General features: G+C 39.3%; 2 protein-coding genes across 7 annotated transcripts in view; one reads left to right on the forward strand and one right to left on the reverse strand.

Moving 5' to 3' along the window:
- VRK2 (VRK serine/threonine kinase 2) overlaps window positions 1–14074 on the forward strand; it is a 215714-nt gene that overhangs the window by 181490 nt on the left and 20150 nt on the right. For 3 of the 4 annotated variants that reach the window (XM_072768449.1, XM_072768448.1, XM_072768451.1), the window contains 3 exons: window positions 7847–7961; window positions 9929–9987; window positions 13795–13961. In XM_072768449.1, the coding sequence (XP_072624550.1) occupies window positions 7847–7961; window positions 9929–9987; window positions 13795–13961 (341 nt within the window). The remainder of the gene's footprint in view (window positions 1–7846; window positions 7962–9928; window positions 9988–13794; window positions 13962–14074) is intronic. The other variant, XM_072768452.1, reaches the window with a different exon arrangement.
- The window catches only part of FANCL (FA complementation group L), a 112410-nt gene continuing 108577 nt past the window's right edge, over window positions 10242–14074 (reverse strand). For 2 of the 3 annotated variants that reach the window (XM_072768445.1, XM_072768443.1), the window contains one exon: window positions 10242–12747. In XM_072768445.1, the coding sequence (XP_072624546.1) occupies window positions 12570–12747 (178 nt within the window). In that variant the 3' untranslated portion in view covers window positions 10242–12569. The remainder of the gene's footprint in view (window positions 12748–14074) is intronic. The other variant, XM_072768444.1, reaches the window with a different exon arrangement.

Consider the following 14074-nt stretch of genomic DNA (forward strand, 5'->3'; position numbering starts at 1 on the left):
AAGTGAAATAAGTGCGTCAGTTGTATGCCTTCTTTCCAGGAAGAATTCATAGGTTACAGTTTCTGAAATGGAAATTACCTTTTGTATTCCTGATCAGAGTAATAGAAACCACTATTTTTTTTTCAAGAATAGGATAGTTAGAAAAGTAATGATCACTAAGAAATTTAGTGATATTGTGTAATTTTTCACCATTTACATTGTTAATGAATCAATGAGCATTTAAAAATATAGTGGGACATGGCTTTAATTAAGGACTTTAAGAGGCAAATGCTTACTGATATATTTTTCAATTTAAAGTTCTTTGACTCCAAATGAATTTTGCTTCTCGTTTTTGCTGGATTTATTAGTATGAAAGAATTTGCAGAAACTCAGAAGTACTTTTTCATAGCAGTATAGCTAGAAATTCATCATACAGATTCTTAAGCATTGGTCCAGTTATGTTAATGATATTAACTTATGTGATTCGGCCACTTATTTCTATAGATAGCTCTAATTCTGGTCCTTTCAGATTTTGACTGTTGAAATTGCTAAGAAACAACTGTGATTGCAGTATGGAAAGTAGAATTGTCACATGTTAGTTGGGTCAACAGTCAGTCTATGTTAATTCCAAATGCCCTCTATACTCTGTAGGTTAAGGCAGTGATTTTTTTTTTTTTTAAGATTTTATTTATTCATGAGAGACAGAGGGAGGCAGAGGCAGAAGGAGAAGCAGGCTCCCTGCTCTGCAGGGTGCCTGATATAGGACTCGATCCCAGAACCCTGGGATCATGACCTGAGCCAAAGGCAGATGCTTAACCTTTTGAGCCGCCCAGGCCCCCCCATGGCAGCGTTTTCATTATGTTATCTTCATGAACAGTTTAAACAGTTTTTTATTTTGTAGTCCATTTAAGGTTTTTCCTCCCCAAATAATAACACATGTTGATGAGTTGGGTAGATTTCACCATGCTGAGTCTCTGAGGATAAGACTAAACTGAGAATGATGGTAGAAAGATGGTATTACCTCCCTGGGAGGACTATTCAGAGAAGTGCCTTTATTACATAATTTTGGTATTTGCTAGAAAGTTATATGCTGTAGTGAATAATGCATTTTTATCATGGGTTTCACAAGATTCTTATAAAAAGTGGATTCCCTTAAATGCATTCAAAATAGAATTTACACTAAACTTCTAGGCATATCTATATCTACACATAGATATCTACATATGGATATGCATACATATACAGTTAACCCTTGAACAACCTGAGGGTTAGGGATGCTGATGCCCCACATAGTCAAAAATCCATGTATAACTTTTGACTCCCCCAAAACTTAACCACTGAAGTCTACTGATAGCCAGAAGCCTTACCAGATAACATAGTCTATTAACACATATTTTTTTATGTCATATGTATTACATACTGTATTTTTACAATAAAGTAAGCTAGAGAAAGAAAATGTTACTAAGAAAATCATAAGGAGGAGAAAATACATTAACAGTACTGTATTGTAAAAAACTCTGCATATAAGTAGACCCAGGCAATTCAAATCCGTGTTTTTCAAGGGTCCACTATATACACATACATACATGAATGCATATACACACACACACACACATACACACACACACATGCATAAATACGTACACATAAATATATACATTTGCTGAAATTATAATATGCAGTTTTAGTCTAATATATAAAGTGAAGGGTTTGATATCCTCAAATGTTTGAGTACTATTCATTCCTAATGTTTTGCATTTAATTTCCCAAAATAAAACATTTTACTTTAGGATTTTATTAGAAATGAAATGATCATTTAGTCATATCTAGAAGCCAGAATAAACAGGGCCATAAATCCTGTAGTTAAATGTAGAAGGTCAGATTCATAAATATTCATGTGTTTACTTTCAGTACAGTCACTATGTAGTTTAATCTCAGAAAAATCTTTTCTATACCAGTCCAGCTATGAGATCAAATAAATACTGAGAAAGATAATGCAAAGGAAAACATAAAGAGCAAAACAAGTTATCTCTAGGAAATAGAACCTCCAGTTGTCAAAGCATTTGCTATATGTCAGGTATATCTGTGTCTGGTCAGGTCCAGGGAAATATTCAGAATTTAGTGTAAAACTGCCTTATGAATTAGCCACTTAACAGAGACTGGTAACCTGATCAGACTGTCTGGTCTCTCCTACGTTTTGTAGTGAGTATTCGGAAACCAGAGCGAACTCTCATTTTCCTGTGGATTAGTTGGGTTTTCTTAATGAAGGAGTTTGTATAAGGTACCAATCACAGTTTCACATAAGCATTTTCTAGTTCAACCTTATGTAAAAGGAAGGCAGTTTGTATTACTATAAACCAAAAAATAGGAATAGAGATATCTAGAGACGGATGGATAGTTGAATGAACGTTCCTGGGACTGCCATATATCTATGTAAATCGGTATGCTTTTTAAAAATTGCAGTTATTCTTCCAAACTCAATTCTCTTGTATGACCTAAAGGTATTTTCTGAGTGGCTGAAATGCTTCATTTAATGTAAAATTAGAGTAATATACATTGGATTTACCTATCTCTTCTATTATTAATTTTTTCTTCTTCATAAAAACTAACATGCATAAACATTGACATATTTTGGGCTTGTTGCCTGATAATTAAAGAGAATTATATCTGTGTCAAATATACTATTTTAAAATTTGTTACATTCTTAGTAATGTTAAAAAGCAATATTTGGATCAATGTGTGGTATGGATTTTTGTAGATTTTTCTACTCACTGAGGCATGCAGTCAATACCTAATTTCTCTAGAGATATACTGCATTTAACATATTGAGCTTTTTTAAATACTTCAGACCTCTGCATTGAGTGTATAATACCTGTTTTAATTTGACATCATTGATGACCATAAAATATGATGTCTAAATTGCATTTTAAATGTCCATTTGTTTGTGTAATATATTCAGTATCAAGGAAAGAGACATATACTTTTTATTTTTGCCAATTGCTATGATATATGAAATCCAAGTCTTGTGTTATTTTTTGCACAGTTTCCTTTCACTCCAATCTAGCACTCCAGCTTACAAAATATATGTGAAATAAACTGAGAGTGTATTTTCATGTTACCAAACTTGAGGAAATGATATAGTTTACACAATATTTATCACCTCAAACAATAATTCCAAAAAAGGAACCTATTTTTCAATTATGATATTAAGGTACACCATCAAGCTTGGATCCTGTTAGTAGTCAGAAAAGCATACCATTGATTTCTGTTTTTAGGTAAATTTACTGCTATAAACAGTCTTTGGTCGATATATAAATAAAAAATAATGAAGATACTATTTGTTCTACATGGTATAACCCAATTTTGACATTTAGCCATGACTTTTAAGGCCTTAATGTAGGTCTTGAACTATTTGATTGGGTTAATAATATACATTGGCCAAATATAAGATAACTTTGTGAAATTTAGGAAACAAAATAAGCAAAGGTGAGAAAAACAAACAAACCAGAAAGGGAGGCAAACCAAGAAACAGACTCTTAACTCTGGAGAACAAAAAGGGAAGGGGGTGGGAGGATGGATAAAATAAAAATTAAAAGAACAAAAAAACAAAACAACCCCTTTGCTCTATTAAATAACTTTTCCTAAGATTCACACCGTAGCGTTTCATTAAGAAAAAAACAAAAACAAAAACTAAGACTTAAAATTTTAAACATACTGGGGTGCCTGGATGGCTCAGTCAGTTGAGCATCTGCATCTGCTTTGGGTTCAGGTCATGATCTTAGGGTCCTGGGCTCAAGCCCCATGTAGGGCTCTCTGCTAAGTGGGAAGTCTGCTTCTCTCCCCCGCCCCTTCCCTCCCTCCCTAAAATAAATAAATAAAATCATTTAAAAAACCGGCCTTTGAAAAAAATAAAATTTTAAAGGTACGGAGAAAATAAGAGAGACTGAGTTTAATGCTTTCTTTGAGATATCCTTTTTGAAATGCAATATATTGTGGCCACTGTGAAATTTTTCAGCTCTTTGTCAATCTGAATTGACAAAATGTAATGATACAGGTTACTAGTTGGGAATGAAAGCATACACTCTAAATTTGTGCCATGGGTGGTCACCATTCACTTCTTCAGGTGAGCATCCTGTTCAGATGTTTTCTCCTTTCTTAGGTCATTTCTGGGCATAGCAACTCGTATTTTGGGCATTTCAACCCTGTCTGCCTAAGGCAGAAGTTTTTAAGTTCACTTTATTATTTCTTATTTTTCTTCATACTTCATGTTACTCTCTGTAAAAAATAAAACTAAACAGAAAGCACTTTAGGCAAATAATCTGATCCATTTTGGGATTAACACTTACAGTTTCTTTTTCCCTCAATTCCTGTTTCATTCCATTTGGTGAGTTGGCCCCAGAGACTTTTACTCTGGTTTGTCTTTAGAATAAGGACCAGTCCTCTTAAGTTAGCTTCTCCTGTTCTCCTAGCAGCTGGGAAAGACATTCAAAACACTTTATAAAGTAATGCTTTAAGTAGACCCCCTTCTTCATCGAATGAAGTGATTTGAAAGAAATCATTTCATAGAAGGATAGTCGCATGGAAACTTTAGTTACTGCTGCCTCTCAGGACCTGCTGCTGATTTATTCCTTGCCAGACAACCATGCTTGCATCAGTATGTCTTCTGGTGTTGTAAGTGAAAAAGCCCACCTCAGGTACTCCCCCGACTGTAGAAGTACTATGTGTAATGTGGTTTAAAGGGTGTTAAAACTAATGACAGGGCAAAGTAATTGTTAATTGAGTGTCGGCTCCGGATTCGGAAAGATTGGGATTTCAGTGCAGAGCTTCATCAAGTTTTGCTTTGTGATACTAAACAAGTTGCTTAACCTCTCCGAGCTTCTCTTATTTATCAATAGGCTTAGTAGTACTTTATACTATTGTTAGAATGATTAAATGAGATAATATAAAAGCAGCTGGAGCATCTGGCACAGTAGCAGATCCACAAATCATATCAGTTGGTTTTATTTTAATTATGCATTCTAGTGTCCACTGTTCCTGGAATCTGCTTTCTAGAAGAATAGATAGAATTCAAGTCCCAACCCGTGCCTTTTTTTTTTTTTAATTGTTGTTACTCTTGGCAGTACTTTATAATTTAGAAATGTTAAACAATTGAGAACACAACAGGCTTTCAGTGAAGAGTCATTTGCATGGCTCCATATTAATGAGGTAAATAAAAACTAGATGCGAAATTATATTTTAAAACTAACAATGTAGTGTAGAGGAAAAGTATTAATAACAAAATCTTGCCACATTTCTAAGCTGTAGCATCGTAAGTAAAATCTACATAAAAATATACTACTGTTAATGATTACATTAATAATCAAATTCAACTGAAGAATATATTATATATTACAATAAATTATACAGAGACCAAATTCTACAGAAACAAAATACTTCATATTTCAACTTTCAAATTAAAAAGATTTTTATATTTAGATATTAAGAGTTCTCTTCAAATATAATCAGTTCTTTTCTTTTTACTTTCAGCATTTTATTTTTTTTTCAAATGCACAGGAAATAATAGACTAGTATAATTCCTATCCAACTATTTAATTCCTGAGTTCTATAATTATCCTTTTGTCCTATCATCTGTATTTCGAAGATGTATTTTAAAGTCAGTTAAAAATATATGATCAATTCATTGTGTTAATTACACATTCACATAGATGCTAATGTGGTCATCTAGAATATTTATTTTCAGTGAATTTAACAGGTATTAGGATGACTCTTCTCTGTACAGTAGCTGGAAAGAAGACTTAATCATGGGTCGAGTCTTGGGGTTGAACTTCATTAAAGTTCATTAAAACACAGAATTTTGCATTTGTTCCTCTGAAGGCACTTCAGGGAAAGGTCTCTCTTTCATGGTGGGAAAGAGTGACTATAGGATTTTTTTTTTTTTCTAACATTACATGTATTTTAGTGGAAATGTGGTAAAACATTTACATAACTATAGTTATCAATGTATATGTGCAATAAAATAAAGATGGAAAATGTGATAATGTATTTTAATTAGGTAAGATCAAACTATAATAGTGAAGTAAAGTTAACTCTCAAGGGGCTATTTCGAATGAAAACCAGTTTATGAAAGATTGGCTTCAGAAATCTAAAGGACTTGTCCTTACTTTTACTTACAGCTTCCTATCAAGTCATCCCTCTGTTGGAGGAGGGGGGAAGTGACTGGGAAAGTTTATTCCACTTTCTGATTATTTTTCCTCAGAGGGCCTCTTGTGTGTAGCCTGTGTCGTCCAAACAGGTGCCAGATTTTTTTTTTTTTTTTTTAAATTAGAGGATGTGAAATTTTTTTTTTTTTCAAGTGGTGGTAACCAGGAATTGCCATAATGGAAAAGGGACTTGTGAACACATCTGTACAAATGGAACCATTCCATTATTAGTGGGAGATTTATGACTGAAGAAATCAGTACCAAACAGCGTGGTAGAGATTGTGTTTTTATTTTAATAGGAGAGCCAAGTCTTGCATTAGGACATTGTTGAAGCTTGTGAAGAAAGCAAACGGCGCCCATGGGACTGTAGCATTCTGCTAGATTGAAGGGCCTTTAATAATCCAGTGCTCTAATAGCAGTTAAGATAGCCTACGTGTAACGGCTAATCTTGTCTTCTGCTTTTATAATAACTTGTGTATGATCACCAAAAGTCGTTATGATGTGCTAGCCGCGTTCTTCTTAGTAGGCGACTTTTTAAATTAAAAACTAAGTTTACTGAGTGACTTTTCAGAGTTTATTTAATGAACGACAATAAAATAGGATACCTGTTTACAGCAGGTTTAACAGCCACATATTGCACTTAGGAGATTTTATATCCCTGCACAGATGAACATTCAAGTAATGGCAGAAATGTAAATACCAGCCTATTGTTTTATAACAATTTGCAGTGGTTATAAAAAAAAATGAGTTTATTTTGTGGGATCTCGTTAATGTTTTAATCGTTATTTCAGTAATATTTGTTCTACTTTGGCTTACAGTGGACTTCATTTGTCTTGTCTTTTCACAGTAGACGCTTTAAAAAACGCAAAAAATCACGATACAATTAGTCTGTAGCACCGAGTAGTTTGATAGAAGTTATATTTACGGTGGCCTAAAAATGCTCCCCTGTATGGTTTTTTTTTTTATTTTTTTTATTTTTTTTGATGAAAAGCCATCCTGCTTTAAACCCGGGAAGCCTCTGGCCGGCTGCCCCGCACACCACCGCCGCGCCGTCAGGTGTCAGGTGTCAGGTGTCCTGTCCGGGCCCGTTGGCCCAGACTCGGCTCAGGCTGCTTCTCTCCCTAGTATCTGTAGGCCTTGAACCTCATGCCTCCGACAGTTGATGTTTTCTCTCCTTTAATCGAGAAATCTTCAGCAGGGCCTGTTTTTTAGTCCTGCACACTAGATGGCAGTTTTGTCATATTCTTCCGGCTGCCGGAGCTGCTGGGCGAGCGGAGCAGGCCGGGCCTGCGGCTGCCGCGTCCCCTGCGCCCGCAGGGTCTCGGCGTGGCCGGGCGCCCCCGGGGCCTCCTGCCACATATGGCAGCAATTTAGCCGCAGACATTTATTTCTTTGTTTTACTGCTCGGCTCTTTGAGAAAGTGTCGGTGCCGGGTTGTGGGTTGTCTGGATCGTGTCAGGGGCCGTGGAGCTCAGGTTCCCGTGACAGGCCAGGCCGCGGGAGGCCGCGGGAGCCGACCCTTCTCCCGGCGGCGGCCCGGGCCCGGCCTTGAGGCTTCCGTGCAGCTGCGCAAACACGACGCCTCTGCCCCTGCGGCCCGTTCGGGTTGCGTCAGGGCGCTGGGCGCGGGCCCGGCCTCACGTGTCTCCCGCCGCTTCCTCCCGCAGCGCCGTCCCGCCGGAGTGACCTGGAGACCCTGGCCTACTGCCTGCTGCGCTGCTGCGCCGGCCGCCTGCCCTGGGAGGCGCGGGACCCGGCCGCCGTGCAGGCCGCCAAGACCAGGTGCGCGCCCTCGGGCCGGGGGTCGCGGGGGGTCGCGGGGCCCGGGGGGGGGGGGGGCCCGCGGGGGCTCGGCCTGCAATGGGGGCCAGACCGCCCCGCCCCGCCCCGCCGCGTGCACCGCCACTGGGGAAGGTTCCAGAGCCGGGGCAGCCCGGGCCCGCGGGAGCAGCCCTCTCCCGTCCCCCGGCGCTGCGTGTGCCACGGAGCGTGTCCTGTTCCCGAGGGAGGAACCAGCAAGGCTCGGGGACGCACACGGAGGGTGTCCACCAAGGCCCGGGCCTGCAGCGCAGAGGGCGCCTCGGGTGCCGCGTCCGCCTTCTCACCCGGAGTCGGCCCGCCCGAGGCCCGGGTCACCCGCGGGGCAGCGCGTCCCGACTCCTCCCCGCCGAGGCCCGAGGAAGGCCGCCGTGCGCGGCGCAGAACAGCCCGGCCCGGCCGCCCGGAGGCACCCCGGGGCGCTGCGCCCGCAGGTCAGGGGAGTCGCGGCGAGGGGCAGAGGCCGCGGGGCCCGGGAGCCAGGCTCGCCCCGCAGGCCCCTCGCGAGCTCCCCTCGCCCGCGGGCGCGGCCGGCAGGCACCGGCGGTTCGCGAGGCCCCCCCGGCCTGGGAGCGCGAGCCCGGCCCCGTGCCCGAACCAACACGTTTCTAGAAGTCAGTATTAGACTTGCCTGATCAGTTATTTACGGCGGTGATTAATGGTCTGTATTAACCGACATTTTTCAATATACGGGTCACGGGCAAAGCACAGTAACGGGCATATGTAAACAATCTTGATACCCGGTTTTTCACCTCGGTTCACCTCATTTGCATAATGTGCTATATTTAAAAGATTCGCGTTTTAATTCTGAAGACGCTACGTATTTCTTCTTTTGATAAGACTGACTCCTATGATCTGATCCAGTCTTTAATCAATAGACCTAGATGGATGCTCTCATTGTAGATGTCCTAAGACCGTGCCTACGTGGGTCCATTCAAATAGGATACGGTGTCGTGCAAAATAATGAAATCTAATGCCAGTAAGCATGACCTCCATTTACATTTTGGGGACCCTTATGTGTATCTTCTTTTTGATTTGAGTACTAACCTAAACCTATAAACCAGTAAAGCTAATAATACCTGATGAAGTTTATAATTAAGGTAACCTATAGACATTTGTAAACTCCGATGGTAAGTATTATATGATCATAATTCATTCGGCCCGCTAAGAAGGCATGCGCTGAGTGTCCTTCAAGGGCGTGCTTGCCTGTACAACCATGAGACCGTATCCGCCCCGTGCCCTTTGTTTTCCTGACGTAGGGTGCCCTTAGAGCCGTGCATTTACTGTTGCAACTCTGCCTCTGCCCGAGTTTGCCAATCAAACATTCATATCAATAACCTTAGTTGCATTTTTATATATTGGTGGCTGAAGCCACTTCAAAGAATTGTACTTGTTCAGTAAAACACCGGAAGGGGTTAGAATAATGCCTTTTCTTGTTTGTTTTGCTATGTGGATATTTCTTGTAAACCTATTTAATCACAGGATAGCATAAAGCACTGCCCAAAGGAGAACAGTGCACATAAATAGGGAAATAATTTGCCCCTCCCCGAGGGTGAGCACCGGAGGGAAACATCTCCTGAAAAATCCTGATACAATTTTCTCACATATTTTTTCTTGTTTTTAAGAAAAAAAAATCATGATAATGTCCCTGCTTCTGCGTTTCTACAAGCACGGACTATGAATTAAAGCATTTACACTGTAAATTTACATTTAGTTTCTAGGTGATTGGTAGAAAATTGGTCATTGAGAATTGAGGGATCTCGCCCACCTCCACTTACCCTCTTGCCCCTTACAGGTGGGTGAAAAAAAATATTGAAAGGCATAATATGGGTGACCCGCCAACACAGAGTTTGAATTTTGTTTTCTAATCAAAACAGTGAATCACAGGATGGTAAACAGATTTCATTGTGTATCACTCTATTTTATTTTAGTCTGTTGGATGAGCTCCCTGAGTCAGTGCTTAAATGGGCTCCTTCCGGAAGCTGCTGCCGTAAGTCAAATGATAACTTCCACCACCTTCTCCTGTATGATTTACAGGTCATCACATCTGCACATTTGTCACTCTTGTTTCACAGCTTCTGCTTAATCTACCCGCTCCCATCCCCACGGGCAGGAGAAAGTGCTGTGCACCGGGTTACTAGAGGAGAGAACGTTTAGATCCTCTCTGACATTAGAACCCAAGAAGGCTGCAAGAAAACACTGAGGCCATGTTCTAGGCTTTGCTGACTGCAATTTTTTTTTATTTTTATTTATTTATTTTTTTTACCGGAAGGGAGGAATCATACACAGGTTTAGTAGTCAGTTATATCTAGTACTTTCAGAGTTGACGTTCTGATGTTGTCCACCTGTACATAGTTGAAAGGAGATAAAGTCGATCTAGGGGAAGACTACTTTCAATCGATAATTTGAAAAACCAAATCATTCAACACTTGAGTGCTGTTTAGACCTGGGTTGCACTCTGACTAAACAGCCAGCAAAAAAAAGCAAAAAAAAAAAAAATACTTTTGGATTGGTGAAGGCATATAACCTTGGGATTTGAAGGTATGTTTCATTAAGTGGTTTTTCTCTTTCAAGTTAGTATGGATCTTCTTGCAATTCTTTAATTGACGGTATTATCAGTAAAAATAGTAAGTCAATTCACAATTACCCAAGTGCCTGTCGTTTGCATATGCATGCATGGCACATTGTTCACCAATTTAATAAATGAGTTCGATTGTCTTACAGAAAAGAGCTGGCTTGTGCTGTCAGGCTCGCTTTTTCTCAGAGACAGATAAGCAGAATGAATCTTGTTCTCTCTCTCTATTGGGCAATCTCAAAGTTGGCTTTTAGCTGACTTACGAAAGTGAATGTGTACGCCGACCCTCTAGATGAGGTCAAATAGCATCAGTTTCCATCTGAGAGTTTAAATGGAGAGTTAAATTATCTTAAACTTCTATTTATAGCCCATCTTTGACAAGAAACCAAAATGTTCATTTCCATGAGAAACGAAAGAGGAACAAAGCAGTTCTGCTTTTCCACCTCCATTCCCCAAGTCCTAAGGCCGCCCCAGTGTGAGCCTCCTGCCTCCCACTTTCTGGAGTCCCTCTTCTGACGGAGGGCACAAACCCGGGAGTATTCTCCTTCAGGGTGGATGGGTTGAAGGATGAAAGCTCTCCGTTTCTGTAACTGCACTGAGTAACTTGGTCAAAATGCCAGTCTGCCTTTTTGGCTAATAGGCTTATTGGCATTTTGACCAAGTCATACAGCTTATGTTTTACTCAAGAGGACAGCAAGAGAAAGAGATAGGAGATGTCAAAGAAAGTTTTCTCTGCGTATCTCCCTTACCTTTTCTGCCCCTCAGGCACAAAAGGTGACTGTTCGGTTCAGTATTAGAAAAGAAAGCCCTGCTGCCCTGGGTTGCACAAGTTAAATGCTTGTGGGCCTGTGTATATTCTGTGATACTCCTACTACTGGAGATGAGATCCGAGTGATAACAAGAAATGACAAGAGTGCCAGGTTCTCTGTTTTCAGTACAAACCATTTATTTGAGCCCATCCTATTATTTTATAAAGTGCAGATTTCTATTTCTAAAGCACAAAACATTGAAACTTTAATATTAACCAAAGATCTCTTAGTTGGCTGTACTTAGGAGTGAATACTGCAAGCATGACAATTAATCCGATTTATAAAAGGTTTGTCACTAAGGCAATTTATGAAATAAAACCACCAACAAGTTTCCAATACACGCGTCCAGCTCAGTGTAATAATAATAGTTGCAAAAGTTTCTATCTCCTGAAATGATAGTAATGATATTTAATACTTCATTAGCTTAAAAGCAGATGATTCAAGAATATCATAATTTCATACTACTCAAAGCATTTTGTTTTATAGCTCCAGAGATATGCTAGTAAATTAAAAAGTATACTTAAAATAATAAATCCAGATCTTGGAAGGCTAGCATTTAGAGCGGTAATACATCACAATAGTCTAAGCTTCAGGTTGATAATAATGAATTTATAAGAGGTGGCTTTTCTTTTTCTCTCTTTCCAACCTCCCGGATACCTCATTTTTCCACGCCCCAGACCCACGAAGACTTTGCAGCACAGCTGCTGGCAGTTGGTGGGGTTCCAGGAATCTTCCTTTGTCTTCAAACCATAACCTGTGAAAATTTTCCCATCACATTAAGCTCTCTTCTCCATTTGGGATATTTTGGTTAACAGAACTGTAATAATATATACCAAACTTGGTTTACCAATCCCGAAAGAGCCAAAGAACAACAGAATATTTACATGAAGATGGTAGTGAATGTAACTTAATCTTTATTCTTTTTGATCATCCCTTCAGGAATCGGATGCCCGCACTGGGCATCAGGAAACAGGAGTTACAAATGTGATGAAGCCATGCCATTTGCTAGTTAATAGAGATCTGGTTGATTGAATGTTAGATAACAGAATGTGATAAATTTTACAACATTAGAGAAGGAAAAAAGTAGGTTGCATAATTGCCACAGTATCTAAAAGAAAAAAAAAAAAAAAAAGAAACCAAAAATAAAAAACCCTGGAGCCAAGAGTTCTCATTTTAGCCGCAGTAGCCTTATGTTCCTAGAACATAGCTGCGGATAATAGGGTATAAAATGGTCACCTTGACTTTCCATAGGGGGAAGGGGACTTTCCATAGGGGGAAGGGATGGTGACTGTTCCTTCTGGAATTTCTTCCCCCTTTAGGGAGTGAAAGCCAGTGTCTGCAAGTTCCCTCTTGAATGGAGGTGGGCCTGGAGGGGGAAGGGAAGGATTAGGAAGTCACTCCTGCCAACCCACAAAGCTTCCCAGATTTTCCCCGCCACGGGGATATAGCAACTTAGTGAGAAAGTAAGAGGTACTTATGTCTGCGTGAGTAATACGTTTTTGAAGGGAAAAAGCCTGTAAAAACTAGTTTTTGGAGTATCTAAACACCTCTCCAAACAAAGGAAAACATCCTGGATTTTAAGCAGTATATGGTATTATTTACTTATGTCTTGATTTTAGATTGAAACTCCACCTGAAACAAAAATGCTAACCACATCTGTTTAAGGAGTGATGTTTGTTACTAATTCTATTTGTATTTAAAAGGTTTCTAGTTCATTTTTTTGGAGGGGATTACTATATAGTTCTATGGAAGAGATTACATTAAAATGAAAAAAAAAAAGTAGCAACATCTCATCCTTCTGCTCTAAATCAGGAAGACAATGCAGTGAATGCCAGGTATGGAGGACTCGAGGGAGCCAAATGACCAAATTAGTCATGGCTAAAAACCTAGAATTCAAGGTCATTTCTAAATGTACTGTTATAATCTTAAAATCAAAGCCTGAATTAAAGTTTGCAGTGATTTTTTTTTTTCTGTCAAAGTAAGGAGGTTTATAATAAGTTACACTTGTTTTTAACTGAATTTTTAAAACTTTAACATAAAAAAAGTATGAAGGTATCTGGTCTATTACATTATTTGTGTAGTTCTTAGTAATTGCACTCCATAAATCAAAATCATTAACTATAACTTTAAAAATTTGTGTCCTTTGATAAGATTAGTAAAAAATAAACATACAAACAAAGATATGTAAAAAAAAAAAAATAACCAGTTTCTCCCATCTTGTCAAATCTCTGGGGTGACTATTTCAGTCATTTTTCAATATCATTTGAAAAATGCTTTTCATCAAAGGGTTCGTTCTTAGCTTCTTCAGGATGTGTGTTGTGTGCACGTGTAAGAGAAAAGAGGTTTTGATGATATTGGAGCCTTGACAATTCTTGCCAATTATAACTTGTAAAAAAAATTTAACACTTCACAGGTGAAATAGCCCAATATTTGACATGTGCTCATAATTTAGCATATGATGAAAAGCCAGACTATGAAATGCTCAAGAAAATTCTGAACCCAGGTGGGATACCTTTAGGACCACTGGACTTTTATACCAGAGGAGAGAGTGTAAATGTGCATACTCCAAACAATCAAAAAGTAAGTAATTTGGTCCCTGGGATCCTATGATTTACCCTCTGTGAAGCTTTTCTACCAAATGAAGTTGTTTGAGGTCTCAAAAGGAATCTGACAACCCAGTTTCTTGGTTATTA

Source organism: Canis lupus, chromosome 11, assembly GCF_048164855.1.
Source record: "Canis lupus baileyi chromosome 11, mCanLup2.hap1, whole genome shotgun sequence".
Lineage (NCBI taxonomy): Eukaryota > Metazoa > Chordata > Mammalia > Carnivora > Canidae > Canis > Canis lupus.